Source organism: Suricata suricatta, chromosome 4 (assembly GCF_006229205.1).
Source record: "Suricata suricatta isolate VVHF042 chromosome 4, meerkat_22Aug2017_6uvM2_HiC, whole genome shotgun sequence".
In the NCBI taxonomy this organism is placed as follows: Eukaryota; Metazoa; Chordata; class Mammalia; order Carnivora; family Herpestidae; genus Suricata; species Suricata suricatta.
Window position 1 is genome coordinate 76326315 of NC_043703.1, and position 20683 is coordinate 76346997.

Genomic DNA, 20683 nt, shown 5'->3' on the forward strand with positions numbered 1-20683 from the left:
GCAAAACTTGAGAGACTATTGAATACTGAAAACAAACTGCGGGTTGAAGGGGAAGGGGGAGGGGGGAAAGAGGTGGTGGTGATGGAGGAGGGCACTTGTGGGGAAGAGCACTGGGTGTTGTATGGAAACCAATTTGACAATAAACTATTGGAGCATTTTATTTTATTAATCATTGTATTTTATCATATCACGTGCATTTGTTGATTCATCATTGTCATTTATTTCTATTCTTTGAATAGGTTGTGAATCCATTTAAGACTGTGATAAAAAGTATACACTTTCTCCCCAAAAATGCATATTCATGTTTCTACATGTAACGTCAGGGAGTTACGCACACCAGGAAGTATGATCATGTAGCGTGGGGATAGAGTCTCTGCCAGTTCTAATTTTTTAGAATACGTCCCTTATCCTTTCTGGCTTCTTTCTTCATACTATGAAATATTTGAAATGTTCTCTCTGAAATTATCTTCCAGTTCACTGCTTTTATCATGTTTCAGTGCATTATTCCTAGCTTTTCAATAACTTCACCCCCAAGTCAGATAATTTATGTTATTTACTCTTCCCTTTCTTTGCTTCTGTTCTGACTCTGCATTCTTTTCTAGCCCAGTGTGTGTTTCGTGAGCACTGTTAAACTAGCTCACCTTGTCTATAGCTTTATAAACAGAACACACACCTTCATGTATCCCTCGCTGAGTCTTAAAGGCCCAATGTCTGAGGGAGCATCTTCAAGTTCATTCTCTAACCCTGTGGCCTGTAAGTGGGTTGGGTTATTCAAGCTCTCAGAGCCTAAGGATTCTACTTATAAATTCATAGGAATATTATTAATACTTGTAATATATAGTACATAATCTAAAGTTTTTATCAGTTAAAAAGTAAACAATAGCCGTAAATATTGAGAAACTAATTTTATACACTAAACAAAGTGACAAAATGCATCTCTCCTAGCATATAAATATTCAGAGTTACTCTTTGGGACTTCCTTGGCAATTTATGTTTGGAGATTTGGGTTGCCTGAATCATTTCAGCGCTTCAGGCTTTGTCTATTCCTCTTTCCCCTACTCTTCCCGAGATTCAGGTAGAGTAATTCTCTTGGTTGTAAAGAATACAGGCGTAAATTATCACCATATTACATTTTTACAAGATTGCCCAAATGCTGGTTCTGTCCAGGTCTACCCTTAAAGTACATATGTAACAACTTATCATCAACCACAGGTTTTCACTGGTTTTGTTTCTCATAGAAAAATATAAAATTCTCAGCTGCATCTGGGTGACTCAGTCAGTTAAAGCATCCAACTCTTGGTTTTGGCTCAGGTCATAATCTCACAGTTTGTGGGATCGAGCCCTATGTTGGACTCCACACTGACAGCATAGAACCTGCTTGGGATTCCCCCCCTTCTCTCTCTGCTCCTCCCCTGTTCACTCTCTCCCTCTCAAAGATAATAAATAAACTCTAATTTTAAAAAAGAATTCTAAAATTCTCAGGGGTCAAAATAAAGATTTTTCTTAACACGTACCCAGAGAACTTGGCACTTTGTTCACACCTCACTGTTTCCTAGGCAAGTGCTAACAGTACTGCTCACCGTTTTATACTGCTGCTTTCCTGCATTTATTTATACGTTAAGTTACAGAAACTCATGATTCCTCCTGTGACACCAAGTGTTGTAAATGACATAAAGCATGGTAGAGGAGTTGAAGGAGAAAAATGACTGAGTATTTGAAGTAGTAAAATGGTAAATTCTTTTCCATGTATTTATTTAGTAGTTGTCTACTTTCACTATGCTTGGTGCTACCTTAAAGCAAAAATAAAACAAAAACAAAACAATCTGGTTTTCCAGTCAATATATAGGAAATTCCATTATGGAATAGTTTTAAATCAGTACCTCAGAAATTACTAAATGAGAGCCTGGATATCTTCTCATGAAATTTGTCCAAAGAATAAAGTAAAAGACGAAAGGGAGATTTTGACAAATCTTTTCCAGGTCTTAAGTGATTTGCTTGAATAATAGATTAATTTGCCAAAATATATAGCCATATCTGTGTATGACTTGTCTTTCTGTGCATTAATTTATATACTGGCGATTCAGTTTATAAACATCAGCAGAAATACAGATGGCATGCATCCTAGTACCTTTGTTCATAAACTCTACCCACTTTGCCACTGCTTGCTAAAATGTCTTGCTCATCCCCCGCTCACTTCCTACCAGTACATTCTAATAGCAAAATGTTACCATAAATATACTATTAAATTTTGCCAGTGAACGCCAAGCCAAAGCTGAAAAAATCTGTTGAAACCTAAACCAAACATGATACGCGGACCGAAATCTATTAGATTGTTGGTTAGATTTGCAGGAGAGCGCGAAGCAGCTGTGTGATCCGGTCAGAGCATTGGGCCTCTGAGACTCCCGGTTTCTAAGACAGGCAAAAACCAAGCCGTCTTCTTGGTGCAGCTCACACTGCCACCACCTGTCAGCGGCTTTGCCTCTTTACTCTTACTGTGACAGCATCTCTAAAATCTGAAGTACTTAACAGGATATAGTAATTTATGGTTGTAATAAAAGGAAACAATGGACCTTTATTTCCTCTTGTGTGCATCCTTCTTTCATGCAATTGCACATGACAAAGTGTGTACCTACCTAAAGATATCTTAATAAATTAATAGGGCTTAAAATGTGTAAACACACAAAACAAACTTTTGCATATTCAAAGACAAAAATCTGTTTTTAAATTATTATTTTTTAATGTCACTCTCTGGGTTTGGAATTGGTTCCCATTCATAAAGAGCCATGTGTTCCTGACACATTTTTTTTAACCATTTAGCAGTACTAACCATGTAGTAGGCTCTGGTGATACAAAGGGACTTCTGTCCTTAAAGAAGTCATTGTATTGGACAACAGACGATTCCAGTACAGAGCTTGATAAAAGTTTACTCCGGGTTCTCTGTGCTCCTACCGAGCAGCTACTTAACCCCGAATGGGTACTCGAGGAGTGATTCCTAGAACAGTAACTGCGAGAATTAATTCTTAACCAATAAGTTAGCCAAATGTAAGGAGGGACAAGAAACTGGGAGCTATGCTTAGCTTTGTGAAGTGTTCCGATTACAGTCAGAAGCAGTAAGTGGTTATTTAATCTGTGTCCTGGAAAGGGACGCGGTGAGGTGTAGTGACTCCTATTGCAGATAGCCAGGCAAATACCAAAGCTGCGGACGCGTTTCAGGAAATCATGTTAGCAGTGACAAAACTAAGGTTGACATTTTATTTTTTTAATAATTGTTTTGTGTCTTTATTTATTATTGAGAGAGAGAGCACAAGCTGGGGAGATGCACAGAGAGAGAGAGAGAGAGAGAGAAACACAGAATCCGAAGCAGGCTCTAGGCTCTGAGCTGTCAGCACAGAGCCTGACACAGGGCTTGAACCCACAGACCTTGAGATCATAACCTGAGCTGAAGTCAGACACTTCACTGACTAAGCCACCCAGGCACCCCGACATTTTAAATTAGTACAATGTTTGTTTTGCACAAAGACCTAGTTCATAAAAAAAAAATAGTTCCAATGGAATATTTATTTATTTTACCGATGGAATTTTTAAATAGAAATACAATTTTGTTTTTAATAAGAAATTATAAATCTGCTCCTTCACTCAGGCTTTTGTTATCTTTCCATTTACCTGAAGCTTTTTTTTTTTGATGCAATTTCTGTTTATATGCAAGCAACATATTGCTGTTTTCAAAAAATAATTTCAATCTTTCACCAAATTTTGTGTAGGGTTAGGATATGGGGCTTAAGGAACCTGATGATAGAGGCAAACTGCTATCACTTTTCAGCCACAAGCTTTGCATGGCCATCCTCACAGTGAGTTTTCTTTTAACTAAGGGGACAGACAAGCCTTTCCTGGGACCTGGGGATATGGAAGTCTGGGGGGAAAGCAGTGCAAATACTACAGGAATGAATTACTTTCCTTCTTCAGTTCCAAACTATCAAGTGCAGAGTGCAGCCATTCCCCACACAGGGTGGGAGGGAGGAGAGAAGGGTCCGTCCCTCTCCACTCTGTACTGTGCCATTTATTGTAGGACGCAGTATCCTAAATGTTCTCTCTCGTAGTGGCCTCTGCTTGTGACTCAGCCCTCTGATAGCAGCACTTTCTCCAGGCTTACCTGAAACTCTCCATTGTAAGGAGAACTTTTTGCATGGATGATGCAAAAATTAGATCAAAGCTTCCATCACAAAAGGTTCTTTGTTACTGCTTTGCTGCCCAAAGGAGAGACCACAATCCAAATAAATTTATTCATACCAGACATGTTACTGATTTTCTACTTAAATTTAATTGTATCATCTTGAAAAATATTAGTCTGATGGATGTCTCATTTTGAAAAGTAAGTCAAAATGTCATGGGTGATAAATAACATTGGGAAAATAATTACCCTGGTTTGAAATTGATCATTTATGAGATATACACGTTTGCAAAATACTAGTAGCTCCTTTCATACTTCTTTTTTTTAATTTTTTAAATTTTATTTATTTTTGAGAGAGACTGTGTGAGCAGGGGAGGATTAGAGAGAGAGGGAGACATAGAATCCAAAGCAGGCTCCAGGCTCTGAGCTAGCTGTCAGCACAGAGCCTGAAGCGGGGCTCAAACTCACGAACCGCAAGATCATGACCTGAGCCAAATTGGCCTGACGCTCAACCAATTGAGCCACCCAGGCGCCCCCTTCCTTTCATACTTCTGTCTACTACTTCCCACCTTCCATTCCATTATGCCTCCCCCACTAGAAAGTGAGCGCCTCTTTATTTTAACCCCACACAATTCTTGGTCATAGGAGACACATTATATTTATTGAATAACTTGGTGTTGAATAGTTTCAGAAAGAGTTCACAAAGTAATGTTTACCTTCTCTGGTGGAAGCTGGGAAATAAGCTGAAGGAACTCAGTCATTTCCTATGAAAAATGTTACTTAGTTATGGTTACAGTGAGTAATGGTGATGAAACTTTAGGAGGGTATTGTAGTTTTAAGACTCCAGTCTTTTTTTTTTAATCACAGGAAGCCTAATTTAAACTTTTTGTTGAGAGCATAAACAAAAATGTATGTAGTTGTTGTGTACTTCCTGCAAGGTAATTATGGGAGAAGGGAAAAAGTATTCTGTTCAGTGATCTCATCAGGAAAGAGAAAGCAATTACTGGAAGAGGAGAAGCTTATTTTTTTACTCACCAGCATCTCCTGATGGTGGCCACTCTCCTCTACACAAAATTGTATGGTGTTTTTTTAAGTTAGGGTATGCCATTTCATCACTGTGCTAATCTAAGAAAAGTCATGCTAGCTTTGTTCCAGTCTCTGAAAAGAAGTCTAGGCGAGGCTAGACTGTCACTGGATCAGCCAGCCAGAGTCATTCCCAGAGCTTCAAGGTCTTCTAAGAGTGACTTTTGTCTCCTTGGCTAATATTCTCTCATTTTATAGAGTTTATTGTGAAGTATAGCTTATGCAGTGAGTATTTCTAATTTAGTCTGGCAGTACTTTTTTTTCATATACAATGAATTCTCTCCAGAACAAAATGAGAAGTTTCCAATGACTGAAAATTTTCCGACTGTAAAAGTGTTCTTTAAGAAGAAGAAAAGTTAGTCTTTCAGAGGGGCCACAGAAAGTTCAAAGACCCAAAGCATTAACTTGGTATCCAGATTGTTATAAATTCCAAAATAAAGGTCCCAAATGAATAAGATTTTACTACATTTGGTCTAATGCGTTGTACATATATTGGATATATTGAAAGCATTGTAAGGAAGGCTCTTTCTTTTCTCAGTTTCTTCCTGAGAATGCAGAAAGCAAAGAATGTTCAACAAAGAACAGAGAACTAACTTTTCAAATTAGTCGCTTCACGGATGAAAAGGAGAGACAGAATGGTGAAGCACCTGCTGCTTTAAAGGCAGTCGGCTAGGGAAATGTTTTAACAGAAGTCATCAGCTTTCAAAGATCTCTTTTATCCACTTCACATCACTCATTGCTCTTAATTCCTTTGTCACATTTTTTCCTGCATTACAAGTAATCCTTGAAATCCATGGAGCATTTTATACATAACCAGAGCCATGTGGACAGCTCTCACGTGCTCAGCAGAGCCCCAAATCCCAGCATTTCTGCGGCCCCTCCTTCCCCCTGTACTTAGCGTTAGATGCAGGCTTGAGAAGCAAACAGTTGCGGTAATGGGAATTCATCCCCACTGCCATCACTTTCCACCTACCACGACTCTAGGTTCAGTCTCTGGTGGGTTTCGGATGACAAGAGAGCCACCGACAGGCCCCCGGCATCTCTTTGATCTCCACTGCTACAGGCTACACTCTTCCTTCTGAGGGGCTGGCTGCTCGCAGCTGCTGCCACCGTGCCCGCCCACCGCCTGTTTATGTGTAACAGTATCCCTCGGCCCACAGAGCAGATTTGTAGAGGCATCTTAGGGAATCTCGTTATTCAGATGAAAGTTAAGATTAATACTATTTAGTCCATTCCTGGTGGAAAAGTTCTCTTGAACTGCAAAAAGGAGAGGAGGAGGGGCAAAAAAGTTCTCTCCAGCCCTGTGGCTTGAGTAGTTTGAATGTGCTCTCCGCCTTGGACTGCTTTTATTTCCCTTCATAACATGTAAGACTGACACGTGTCTTTTAAGAATAATCTTAGAAATAAGGGCATCTGGGTGGCTTAGTCGATTAAGTGTCCGACTCTAGATCTCAGCTCAGGTCTTGATCTCAGGGTCACAAGTTCAAGCCCTGCATTGGGCTCCGCAGGGCATGAAATTTACTAAAAAAATAAATAAGTAAATAAATAATCTTAGACATAAATTATGACATCCTTTATTGTGCCTTTTTTTGATACTAACCCCTTAGAAAATAGCTTTTGAGATATCCAATAATAAAGGCATCATGGTTTCAACCTTATTTAGATTTTCCAATATCTATCTTATTTAATAGGTTTTCTGAAAGAGACTAAAACCGATCAATTTCCCCTCAGGTCTTCTAGGATTATTCAGACCCAAAGTACATACACATAGGACAGTGGCAGAGTAGCAAATTCAAGTCTTCATTTCAGTAAAAAAAAAAAAAAATTTACACTATAGTTTGGAAATTGATGTTTGATTTTGCTCTTTCTCTTTCTGGAACACAGCAGTTATTCAGATGTTGGGGTTTTGGTGTCTATCATGCATGTGGATATTCTTTTCCCTGATTGTTTTTTTTTGTGCTTTTCTTCTGCCTTCTGTGGGATTTTTCCCCCTATCATATAGCTCATATATTACTGCAAGGTTGATTCTCATCTTTTCTGTTTCTTCAGGTATTTTAAGTTTTATAACAGCACTTCCTCCTCTTTCTCTTGTTTGGCGGGACCAGCTTACTCTTCAGGTATTCCTGCTGCCTGGCATCATACCTCACTCTCTGATGTTATAAAGTTGACACTTCTGTTTCCTATAATTTTTTCCTATTTTCTTTCAAGAATGTGATTTTCATTGTTCATTTTTCCTTATTGCTCATCTTTATTTTTCCCCACAGAACTTCCATAGGCCCAACACTAGGTTTTAAACAGACTTTCCCGGAGCCTAAGTGTCCATCACCTGTTGAATGGATCAAGAAGATGTGGTATATATACAATGGAGTACTACATGGCAATGAGAAAGAATGAAATCTGGCCATTTGTAGCAAAGTGGATGGACCTCGAGGGTGTCATGCTAAGTGAAATAAGTCAGGCAGAGAAGGACAGATGCCATATGTTTGCACTCATAGGTCTAACAGGAGAACAGGAGAAACCTAATGGAGGACCAGGGGGAAGGGAAGAGGGAAAGAGAGTTGGGGGGAGAGAGGAATGAAAAACTTGAGAGACTGTTGAATACTGAAAATGAACTGCGGGTTGAAGGGGAAGGGGGAGGGAGGAAAAGAGGTGGTGGTGATGGAGGAGGGCACTTGTGGGGAAGAGCACTGGGTGTTGTATGGAAACCAATTTGACGGTAAACTATTTAAAAAATAAATAAATAATTAATTAAATTAAATTAACAGACTTTCCCGTCAAATATGGTGTTTGCCAAAAACAACGTCAGTGTTTGTCCTTGACTTCTTTCCATCTTGATCTAAGCACCTTCTCATCTTTGCATTAGAATATCAGCCAAAGAGCAGGATGTTAATACCAATATCAACTGTTCAACCATTTCACTTCCTGATGGATCTGGGGTCGCAAATACAGTACTTCCCTCTGCCCAACCAGGTCCTAACTTGGGACGCTGGCCCACCTTTGACAGAACACAGGAGGCGGAAAAGGACAACTGTTGGGCCTATAGTGAATGCAGAGACTGACAGGAGCTTCCTGTAGGACATCCGGTACTTTCCTACGGTCTTCCGAGTCCCTACAAGCTGGGAAATGTCAGTGACAGCAACACCCCTGTCCCCTGTGATAACTTCGTACAGATTAGGGGCACATACCCCTCCTCAGCACACAGTAACTGCAGGGAACGGTGCCCCCTGAGTTGTGCAGTGCACACAGCTGTGCAGGGTGACCCTCATCAGGCAGGAACTTCAGGATGTCACCCTCTCACTTCCCCAAATGACAGTCTTCTCTGAAAGAAGAAACCATGTTTCAGTCCTAGCGTTTTCTTACGGTTTATCCAAATTATCAGAAGATCCTTCTAGGACAAGTTTAAAGTAGGCGGTTAGGAGCATGGCTGAACTTACTACTTTTTTTTTTTTTTGTCATGTGGGAGGGAGGTTTTAAGGACTTTTACTTACTGCTTTCTCATCAGATTTTAGAATTTTGCTTGTTTTGTTTTTTACTGACCCTTTGATTTTATTAAGAGTTATCTCTCTCAAGAAGGTACCTCATATGCTCTTTTTTGGGGGGGAACTAGTATAGTAGAAAGGAGCTTTACAGATTTTATTTTCAAGTGAATTATTATATATTGATTGAGATTAAAAAACAAAAATCCGAAGGAAAAAAGAGAAAACTTGTTTATGCAGCAGATCCTTTAATACCTCGAGAGGCCAACTTTCTCTGGTGCTGATGTTCTCTGTAGAGCCTGGAAACAGTTCTCTGTACTTGGAGATGTCAAATGTGAATATCTACATTTATGCTGAAATATATATCTTAAACAAATTGCTTATAATTACGGTTTGCCTGACACTACTTCTTACCTTTGAAAGAATTGATTTAGCCCCAGGCAAAAGCAGTCCCATTTCTCTTCACATCCTGAAGTCCCCCAAACCTATGTTTCATAGGTTATTTCATGTGTTATTGTAGATGCTTTTCCTGTAAATGATACCTCATTAGGACTGGTGGTAAGTTCTTGTAAAGGTGTATGTTAACAATTTTGGAAAGATGAAAAGATTTACATCCTGTGGTCTAATTTTATTTGACATATAATTGTATTTATGATAAGCCCAAACTATGGCTGCTTACATTTTTCTGAAAGACATTCTGTTTTCACTGAAAGATTCTACTCATTTTTAGTTTACATAAACATAGGCCTAGTATTTTTACATAACATACATTCTACAAAGTGCTTTAGGTATATTGTGGATCCGACAGTAATGCTGAATTTATATAGCATCATCAGGCTGTGCATGTGAGTGAGTCTTCCAGATGACTAAAATTACCCTTGTCAGCAGTAAAACATCCTTTTTATGCAAGATAGGCATTAACATTTAAACCATGTTACATATTTTCATATATTTTTAACAGAATATTCCCCACATAAATTAGCAGTTTCTCAGTGCCTGAAGAGCATCACCATAAATAGACCTAGCGGCTGCTGACTGGTTGTTGTAACAGTGATGGGTTCAGACTCTTGCAGCCAGGTCTGTTTCACATTAGTGTTCTCTCCTGTCTCACTGTCAGGCTATTTAGACCTCACTTCTACATGTCTAGCATTTATAATTTAATGTCTTTAATGTGCTGGGATGTTGAAACTTAATAACCCAAGTGTATTAGATGGATTTGTAGGTTGAGAGTAGTGCTGAATCATGGGATGAGGTAGCCTGTAGAATCAGCTACGTAGGTGCCCGCGTCTTACGTATATAGTGGCCATTGTGGAAATTAACAGAAAAGAATGTTGATAGCCAAGATGACCTTTCCAGTATAGTATGCCTGCTCTTCTCCTCTTGGTCCATTTTATTCTCAGAAACCTTCTACACGTTGGATGTGGCTCCCCAAAGCTCAGAACTGAATTTAGTATAGTTTGCTGGAATCGAGTTCCTTGTACTCCTCTTTTGTCTTGTGGTTCAACTATCTTCTGCTCTTTGATGCCTTTCTTAAGTCTTCCAAGTAACAAGACAGTTAATTGGTACTCTCTCTGCCTTCTTATAGAACTTTTTATATAATTCTATTAGAGCATTTGTTAAAATTATATCATAGTAGTAACAGCTAACTTTCTAGAGCACTAATGCACTAGTGCACTAGAGGAAGTGGGGAGGTGTCGTCCTCAGTGTCGCCGGGGATGAGCGGCCCCGACCATTGGGTTACGACAGGGAGGAAGGAAGAATCGTTCATTCTTGGCAATTAAATCCATCCAGTAAGTCAGATTTGATCAGAATGGTTACACAAATGAAGTAAGGCAGGAATAAACATGACAGGTAAATAAAAGATTAAAAATGGCAAATTAAATGTAAAATTATGTGTCATGTTTATACTTCATTAAAAAGTGGCAGACTAATGATAAATTCTATGAAGTAAGCATACATGTGTAAGCACATCAGTTATACTAATGGTTTCTTAAAATTCAATACTAGGGCGCCTGGCTGGCTCAGAGGACCATGCGACTCTTAGTCTTGGAGCCATGAGTTTGAGCCCCACGTTGGGTGTAGAGATTACTAAATAAATAAATAAATGAATAAACTTCAACTACTGTATGATAAAGGTGACCTAAATTAAACTAATCTGTTGGTTCATCAACTCAGAATTACCAGGTTCTAGCAATTTTAAAATTTTACCATAGCAAAGAACCGTTAGAAATCCTCCATTGACTGAACGAGAGAGGTAAACATGTAGGAAAACGGACCACAGCGAGCCCACACCCACATTTGGCTAACTCTCACTGTAGTCATCTTTATTCTCCAGCGCCTAGCTTAACTCCCAGCTGTTCTCTTGAGCTTCCTCAGCGATTGTTTCCCACACTGCTCGCTCTGTTTTTCTAAACTCTGTAGTTCTTAGAGGAGGGAGGATAGGGTAGTGGTTGGGACTGTCACACTGCCTGCACTGTCAGCTTACTTGCCATGTGAATCTAAGCTGGTAAACTTGACAAGCTGTGGTTTCTTCTTTTGTAAAACAAAGATGATAAAGATGATGGGTGCCGTTGGGGTTATTGTGAAGGCTGAGTGAGACCAAGTAGGCAAAGATGTTAGCTCGCTGCCTTGCATGTACTGCGTATTTAATTAACATTAGCTATTATTGTTAGGATTTACTACTGTCCTATTGCCACCTTGATTCGTATGTGTTCTGTCTCTTCCTTGAGTGTCCTCAAGTTAGTAGATGTCCAAGTCAGTTGTTACTTGAAGGGTAGATTAGGACGCAGGGAAAGACTAACAATAGGAGACATGACTTGGGCGCTTCCACTTTATATTCCATAAGAGGAGTGGTAGGGTGAGAATCTACAGGGGTGGTGACCTCCAAGTGATAGGTGTGTCCTCAGTAAGCAGAGTGAGTGTCCGAGGCAGTAGAAAGGATTAGGGGAAAAGTGACATTATTGGTGCTGCCACGGGAGTTGAAAGACTTTTGGGTCGGAGAACAGGTTGAATTGTGAGGGTGTTGGTAGGGGTTGTTAGGCACTTGTATTTCATACCATCTGCTGATAAAGTCATAGTGGCAAAACACATTTGGAGGTCATTTGTTTCTAAGTGACCTTCTAAATTCATGGCCAGTAATTCATATGACAACTTTAAGCTCAGCAATCAGCCTATGAAAGGGAGTTGTAGTTTTACCTCCTCTACTTTTTCTTGTTCACTGGAGAGGATACTTAATCAAAATTGGAAGGGATGACCACCCAGTCAACCATGATTTAAAATGGCACTTCCCAGAATAATTGATTCTTCTCCAGTCTCTTCAGAAATGTTATGCTTATGCAAGTTACAGACACACAGGCATATGGAAAGTGGCAGCCCTGAGCTAGAGGGGGTTAAGGTCTAAATCTCCTAGAAGAAAAGACGAGGACTTCTTTGAGAATAGTTTTTATGTCTTGCTATAAAATAGCGGAAGGTTTGTGTTTTTAGTTCGTGGCCATTTTCAACACACTGGGAAAGAATAGGATCGCTACAGGATGGAGGACAGTCTGTGACGGCATGAAACCATTTGAGGAGGAGGTAAACGGGTTATTCACTCCTTCCAGTTGGTTGAAATTTAAAAGAATTTGTTTACACAGAAAGGATTAAGTTGGGCAAAAAGGTATTCTTTTCATTAGTCAGGAGCAATTTAGATATTAGAAAGTATAAAAAAAGATATTTGTTTAAGAATTTGGATATATACTATATTTTTGTGTGGATTACTTTTCATTAACTTCTTAATAGACTATTCAATAATATTAGTATAATAAATAGAACTGTTCTCTAAACTAATAGTGTATATGCCCTTAACTTCTTTCCATTCTTCTAATATACTGTATGCTGTTTCATATCTAGGACTTCGGCGGTGCTGTGACATTTACTGAGAAGACTCTTACCCGTTCTCCCGTCCCTCTCTCATTTGTATACTTCCTGTAATTTCACTGCCGGAACACTTAGTACATGCTGGTGGGAATTAACGTTCATCTTGTTTACCAGTGCTTTCATACACATACTCAGTATCAGCTTGTTAAATAAAATAATAATGTATCTGTTACTATATCTGTCTCATGAAATGTTTAGAGTATTAATAAAATTCAGTTTCCTTTTTTCTTTTTAGAGAGAGAGAATGCAAGTGGGGTTGGGGAGAGGCAGAGAAAGAGAGAGAATCCTAAGCAGGCTCCATGTTCATCATGGACCTCGACACAGGGCTCCGTTACGACCCTGGGATGATGACCTGAGCTGAATCTAAGAGTTGGACACATAACCAGCTAAGCCATCCAGAGGTCCCAAAATTCAATTTTTTTATTACTAGAATAAGAGTATGGATTCATATAATTAAAATATGCCTCTTGAGTTATTTTTATAGTAGTAATTTGAGAAATAAAAGGAAAGACACAAACAGACGAGTTCTAGAGAAGGTAGGGGCTCAGATCATTGCAATATTACTGAGTATATACGTTCAGTATCTGGTGTGCACTGAATATACCACAAAAGAGGTATAAAACTAGCTCCTCATTAATACTCGTTGAAGAAAAAAAAAATACTCGTTGAAGAACTGAGATCAGCCAAAAAGGAGTTGTTGACTTAGAATTTTGTTGGCTTTGAATTGGAGAGGCTTAAGCAACTGGAATTCACATTTTTCATCCATTTCAATTCTAGTCAGTGAGTGTCACTGTGTGTCAGGGTAGATAATAGGTTCAGTAGTAGTAAGTGTGAAAGGGAAGTGATGTGTCCAGGATCAGAGCAGTGTTTTAAGGAAAACAGTCCACAGTGAGAGAGCGCATCTCGGGTTCACAGATAATATGCGATTGCTGTACTGACACTGGCGTCCGTGCTGAGTCCTGGGCTGTCTTCTTCCGTATGTCTAGGGCCCCGTTCCCAGCCTCAGATGGCAGATTAGTGTGGTAATTAAGGGATTCAAACACTGTGAGTGGACAGTTAGGGTTTTTTATCCTGGCTGTGCCATTTGCTATAGTTTCTATGTCTCCTCTAGTATCTGTCATTCAGTTATTGTGAGGACTGAGTAATTCATGTAGAGCGCTTTATTTGTATCTCCCCTAGCACATAGCAAGTGCTCAGCAAAGGGTTAGCTCTAAAGATTTCAGTATTGTCTCTGAGCATTTGAGTCAATATCTAGGTACCATTGCCTGAGATATACAGACTCTTACCCTAAGAGTATTTTACCAGTTCTTGTTTTTTTAGCACTTTCTACCCATGATTTAAGTAGATTTCTGAAAGCAGGGCTATTTATCAGACATGATATATTTTATCTTTATGAAAAAGCACAACTTGATCTCTTGCCTACCCGTCTCTGGTTTTACTGTGTGCTGCACCGTCTGTGAACCAGTGTGGCGGACAAGCTTCCCTAGAAGCACACGCACACGTGAGAATCTCATGGTTTGGGTCTTACTTTACCCCTGCTTGGAATGCGCTTCCTCCAGAGAGCACCGCGGCTCACTAACTGCACTCAGTGTGGCCTCTGTACGTGTCAGCTCTTCAGAAAGGCCTCCCCTAACTGTCCTACCAAGAGTACGAGTCCTTATGACTTTCTTATCCGGCTTACTATTTCTTTGTGGCACTTCTCATTAGCCTACATTACTTTCTACATGTATTCATTCGTGGTCATTTTCCCACTCCATCTTCTAAGTTCCCTCAGGTCAGTGTTATTCCTGTTGCATCTTCGAGCCTGAAGAGGGGGCAAGTCGGCACTCAAGTAAACATTTGCCTAGTGAATGATTTAAAAGTTTGGAGATTGGTAGACCGAAACACTACAGCGGCTCTGTAAAGGTCATATGAGAGTAGCTAAGTTAAGGAATCATCCTAAAAAAAGTCTTAAATTAGAATTTCTTTTTCTTTTAGAAAACTGTTGACCCTGGAGAGATAGGAGAAAAACTGTCCCTTTGTAAACAGCGCTTCATGCAGTTTTCGTCCCTGGAACATGAAGGAGAATATTACATGACACCACGAGACTTCCTCTTTTCAGTGATGTTTGAGCAAATGGAACGTGAGTTGTTCTTTGGGTTTTTTACGTTTTTTTAAAAAATCAAACACTAATGCTGAAAGTTTTCTAATTTTTCAGAATTGGCAACAGCTTTTCTTCATTTTAATCATAATGTTTTGTACCATGCATTTGCTTAGACTTTACCTTCTTTGTGACACAAATTTAGTTAAACTTCTTATGTATTTATCTAAGAAATAGTTGTTTTGAATATGGGTTTTTCTAAAGAGCCAGAGGAAGAATAGGTATGTTTTTAAATGTCACTAAATATGTTATTAATAGAATAATTAATTTATCCAGGCTATTAGTTTTTGGTAGTATTGATGTTTTAAATTGGGCAAAAAAATGAAATCAGATTAGAGCATTTGGGGGGGAAACCCACAAATACAATGAGAAGCAAAAATCTAAGGTAGTTTTATTTCATAAACCATCAACTTTTAGTTACTCCAAATGATGTTAGATATTCTTAGTTGTATTACCTAAACTAGTCCCTTTTACTTTGCAGAGAGTAAATATGGGCCTGTCCTCTGTGCCCTCGATCATAGACATATTCTCTGAAAACTTGTTAACTGTGCTAGACTATGCTAGAAGCATTGCCCTATACGATTCATCTGTGGGACAAGTGATATGGGCGAGGCCAAAGTGAGCAGTAACAAGTGTAGATTGAATTGAACAAGTCTACGAAGACTTGGGAAAGCATTACTGATATTGAGAGATGACCAGAATCATCATGGTGTGCTGTAGACAGTGCGTTCACCAGTCACTAAAACCGAAGAGTTGTGTTAGGTGTAGTGACAGATCAAACCAGAAGACAGACCAGGGCCATCATGTACAGTAACTCTGCAACCTTAAGAGACTTGTGTTTGGTAGAGAGGAGTGGATATCATTTTTGACCATGGAGGGACCAGTGAAGCTTTATGAGCAGAAAAATCAGTATAGGTTATTTTGGTTACCTCTTCTCTGGAGGGAAGTTTGGCAGTATGTATCAAAACCTTTAAAACATGTACTCACTTTGGTGCAGTAAATTCGCTCCTAGAAAACTAGTCTAAGTAAATGACTGGAAAGTTCAAGAAGATTTTTTTTTAACGTAGTTTAGCCTCTCCCAACATGTAAAGAGTTTGAACACAGTCACTCCTATCCTCATAGCAAGAAAAAAGCTGAAAAACGAAGAATCAGCAACTCTCCTTAGATCCATCAGAGAATTGAGACCACAGGGTGCAGGGACCTTAAAACTGGGACAGGCGGCTACAGAGGACCCAGAGCCGAACTGCCCGGGAAGCACCACTGCGGCCGCCAGCCCGCTGGCCTGTTGAGCAGTGATTTGGCTAATTGCTGGAATCTGAGCATGGGCTAGCTGGAGAGAGAAACTTGTGACGACCCAGCCGTGAGGGTCCCTGTACTTCGGTGAAGTTTCCTGAGAGGAGCCCCGCCGCACTGTCACAGTGAGGACCTGAAAGAAGCCTTCCCTCCTTCCTCAACGGGAGGGGAGAAGTAATCCTCAGAAATACTCCCAGGGCATTCCGCTCTCCCTCGCAAAGGCCTGCACAGACAGGACGCTGTCGTCCTAGAGTCTGGCCCACTGGTGTTCACCACAGCCTGCTCAGCCTCGAGAGCTGAAGTGCCCAGCTCTGGCCCCTCTAGCCTTTCTGTCTCACTTAAAAGGAAAACAGAAACTTGAAAGCACTCGTGGATGACAGCCCAGGGACACAGGCTCCCTGATAGACTGAGACCTCACCATAGGCTCTGAAGCACTCCTGCCCCCACACGTCACCCACCTCAGTGGGGCCTCTCTCTGACAGAGGGACACACCTGGCAGAGCTGCGCCTCTCCGGCCGTATGTGTGGAGGAGGCTCTAGGGAAATGAGAGCACTGGAGGAGACCCAGCAAGGACACCGGATTTTAGCCTCTGACACCTGCAACCATAGCAGACAGTAAACCCATCCTGATGTCATCCAGACACACAGAACCCCACACTTAAGGCCTATTTCCTTACATAACGTTCACCAAATAGATCGTATCTGGCTCTCAGAAAGATCAGTTGGCATGCTACAAGGCAGTCTGAAGGGACCAAGCAAGTGCCAGAACCAGATCCAAAGAATGCAAAGATTTTGGGAATAGCAGACCAGAACTTTAAATGACCATGATTAATATAACCAAAGGCTCTAGTAGAAAAAGGACACAACAGGGGTGCCTGGGTGGCTCAGTTGGTTAAGCGACTGACTTCAGCTCAGGTCATGATCTCATGATTTGTGAGTTCAAGCCCGAATCAAGAGTTGGACACTTAACCAGCTGAGCCACCTAGGTGCCCCTAAAAAACACACGTCTAAATAAAACATGAGTCAAATAAGAAAATCTGAAAAAAAAAAGTGTTAAATAATTTTGAACTGAATGAAAATGAAGAGACAACCAACGAAAATTTATGGGATACAGCAAAAACCATTCCTGGGGGAATTGTTAGCATTGAATGCATGTTAGAAAAGAAGAACTATCTAAGATCAATAATCTAAGTCTCCAGTTAAGCAAATTCAAAAATGAAGAGCAAGTTAAATCCAAAATAAGCAGAAGATAAAATATTAGAACAGAAATCATTGAAATTGGAAATAGGAAATTAATAGAGAAAATCAGTGAAACCAAAAGCTGAACTTTTGGAAAGATCATAAAATTGATAAACCTCTAGCCAGGTTAACCCAAGTGGGGGAAAGTAGTATCATATGAGTCTCATTTTGTTCAAAACCCATAAAAGAAAAGAAGATTATTTTTAAAGTTGGCTGTATTCTGAGTAAGTAACCTTAAGATTTCAAAATTTTGGAAAAATTGTTCTTTTATCTAAAAAAAATACCTTAAGGAATCTATCTAGTTATAAAAGGTAATATCCTTTGGATATAGCCAACATTGCAAAATTAGACAAAGATGGGCTAAGTATTTCTGCGTAATGAAGAAATGGGAAATTTGGAGCTTTCAACTGGTATCTTCAGAAGGGAATTGGGACCCTCAAGAGAACCCTAGAAAGGAATGGTATATAAGACTGAATGGCAAATTCAATAACATGTAGGACCAGGCAGAAAAAAAATATTTTGTAAATTGAATCAGTGTATAATATGATGGGGGGAGAGGCCAGCTTTTATAAGCACTTAAATTTCAAAATTTTATAAAACACCCTGCTACCCAACTAAACATTTCTGGAAGCATAATTGGGTCCATAGACCACAATTTGTAACTCCTAACCTAGAGATTCAGTGTAATTCCAGTAATAATCCCAATAGCATGGGGCACCTGGGTGGCTCAGTCAGTTAAATGTCTGACTTTGGCTCAGGTCATGATCTCACAGTTAGTGAGTTTGAGCCCCATATTGGGCTCACTGCTGACAGTGCGGAATCTGCTTGAGACTCTCTCTCTCACTCACTCAATCTCTCTCTCTCTCTCTCTCTCTCTCTCTCTCTCTCTCTCTCTCTCCCCCACCCCTCTCTTGCTCACAAACTCTATCTCTCAAAAATAAATAAAAAAATTTTTTAAATGTTTTAAATCTTAGTAGAGTGTGTGTATGTATTATGACAGGCTGATTTGAAAATTTGAATGGAAAAACAAGAGGCCTGAAGTATCTAAGACACTCCTACCAGCTTAAGACTTACTATAAAGTTATAGTAATTAAGATCAAGTGGCATTGGTACAGGGACAGACAGGCTGGCCATTGGAATAGAATAGAGCCCAGAAACACATGGGCGTAAGTGGGACTCATGTGTGATAGAATTGGCCTTGTAAATCAGTGTGGAAAGGAGGGCCTGTTCAATAAATGGTATGAGTATAAATAGATACCCATATGGAAAGAGGTATTTAAGATTATTAAATTATAAAAAGACAATTTTAAAAATCTATCTCCTTGGGCTAGAGAAACATTTCTTAAATAAGAAACAAAAGCACTAACATAAGAGTTTGACAAATTCAGCTATATTAAAATTAGAACTTATGTTTATCAAAAGTCACATTAGAGACATTGAAAAGACAAGCCACCAACTGGCAACATTTATGGATGGTAGTGACAAAGAATATTTAAAATATGTACAAATCTACAAATTGATAGGAAAAAGACAACTTGATCAAAAAATGGGCAGAAAAGACAGCCTTCACAGAAGAGGAAACATACAAGAACAATAAATGTAAACATATATTAGTAAATGTAAACCTTTATTAGTGACTACAAGATAAAAGTTTATACCTTTTAGATTTTCAGCAGTTAAGTCTCTTAATAACAAAGGTTAGAGAGGATATAGATCAATAAGGCCTTACTTTTATATCCTATTGGTTATAAGTATCAATGGAAACAGCTACTTTAGAAAACAGTTTGGCACTGTCTTGTAAAGTTTGCATAACTTTTTTTTTTTTAAGTTGTTAAGATTTCTTTATTTCGAGAGAGACATAGACAGTGTGAGTAAGGGAGGGGTAGAGAGAGAGAATCCCAAGCAGTTTCTGCACTATGAGTGCAGAGCCGAGTGCGGGGCTTGAATTCACAAAACCATGAGATCTTGCCCTGAGCTGAAACTGAGCACCAGACTCTTAACCAACTGAGAGCCACCCAGGCTCCCTGAAGTTTGCATAACTTTTGATCTAGAAATTCCATTCCTCTATGTATACATACTGTACAGCCAACAGGAAAACTTGCCCATGTATACAGTATATGTATAAGAATACTAATAGCAGCAGTAGTGGCAAAAAAAGCTAGAAACAACCCAAATGTCTGTCATTTGGAGGATGGATAAATACACTATTGGTGTGTTAATTCATACAATGGAATTTTATTTAGTAGTAAAAGTGAACAAACTGAAGAGATCAGCTCCCATCATGTCAACATGAGGAGCTCCATGGACTTGCTTCCCACTGAAACTGATTAAATACTTCATTTTATTTTTAATTTTTTTTGTCTTTATTTTGAGAGACAGAGACAGAGAGTCAGTGGGGGAGGGGCGGAGAGAGAGAAGAAGACACGGGATCTGAAGCAGGCTCCAGGCTCTGAGCGATCAGTCCAGAGCCCGACGTGGGGCTCGAACCCACAGACTGTGAGATCATGACCTGAGCAAGTTGGACACTTAAGCAGCTGAGCCACCCATGTGCCCCTGATTAAATATTTTAAAATATCATTTAAGTCTCTGGAAATTTTCTTAAGGTCATACAGCATATGGAGAAGCATATATTTAAAAAATCAGCTAAAATTGGGTAAGAACAGTCTGTAGTGTTTGAACTAAGACTGATCCCTCCCTCCTTTCAGTGCAGTGATGCCGAAACTCCATTCCAGACTGGTGCAGACAAGAATACAGGGTTCCCTCTACCCTCAGCTCCTACTCAGAGGCTCACTTCCCAGGGTTGAGCAGGACACCAGCATTTTCTCATCCTGCCCTCAGTTACTTGCCAAGGCTGAGTTCTGTGCAAGTGCAGTTCAAAGGCAGGAGCTCCCATCTTGCTCCCCACCCCTCCCCAACCTCACTTGTAGAATAGGGAGTCTGCCTTGGGCTCTGTGCCACTGAGAATGTTGAAACCTTGATGTCTCTTCTCCCCACTCATAAGGCGTTGCTTCCACACTGAGGTTGGAGATTACTGCCACGCACCTTTTAGAGTAGGGGTGTCACTCAGCCCCACTCCCAGCTCTAGAGTCCTGGGTCAGAGATTTTGCCTGGGGGGAGAAGCAGGTGGTAAAAAAAAATAGTTCCTGATCTCTCTGCAAAGAAACTGACCTCCTTTTTTTTTTTTTTTTTCCATAATATTTTATTGTCAAATTGTTTTCCATACAACACCCAGTGCTCTTCCCCTCAAGTGCCCACCACCATCACCACCACCTGTCTTCCCCCCTCCCCCCTCCCCCCCAACCCTCAGTTCATTCTCAGCTTTCAATAGTCTCTCAAGTTCTGCATCCCTCTCTCTCCCCAACTCTCTCTC

General features: G+C 39.9%; 1 protein-coding gene across 2 annotated transcripts in view; it reads left to right on the top strand.

Moving 5' to 3' along the window:
- MICU2 (mitochondrial calcium uptake 2) overlaps nt 1–20683 on the top strand; it is a 138961-nt gene that overhangs the window by 15855 nt on the left and 102423 nt on the right. For both annotated transcript variants that reach the window (XM_029936959.1, XM_029936958.1), the window contains exon 2: nt 14620–14764. In XM_029936959.1, the coding sequence (XP_029792819.1) occupies nt 14620–14764 (145 nt within the window). The remainder of the gene's footprint in view (nt 1–14619; nt 14765–20683) is intronic.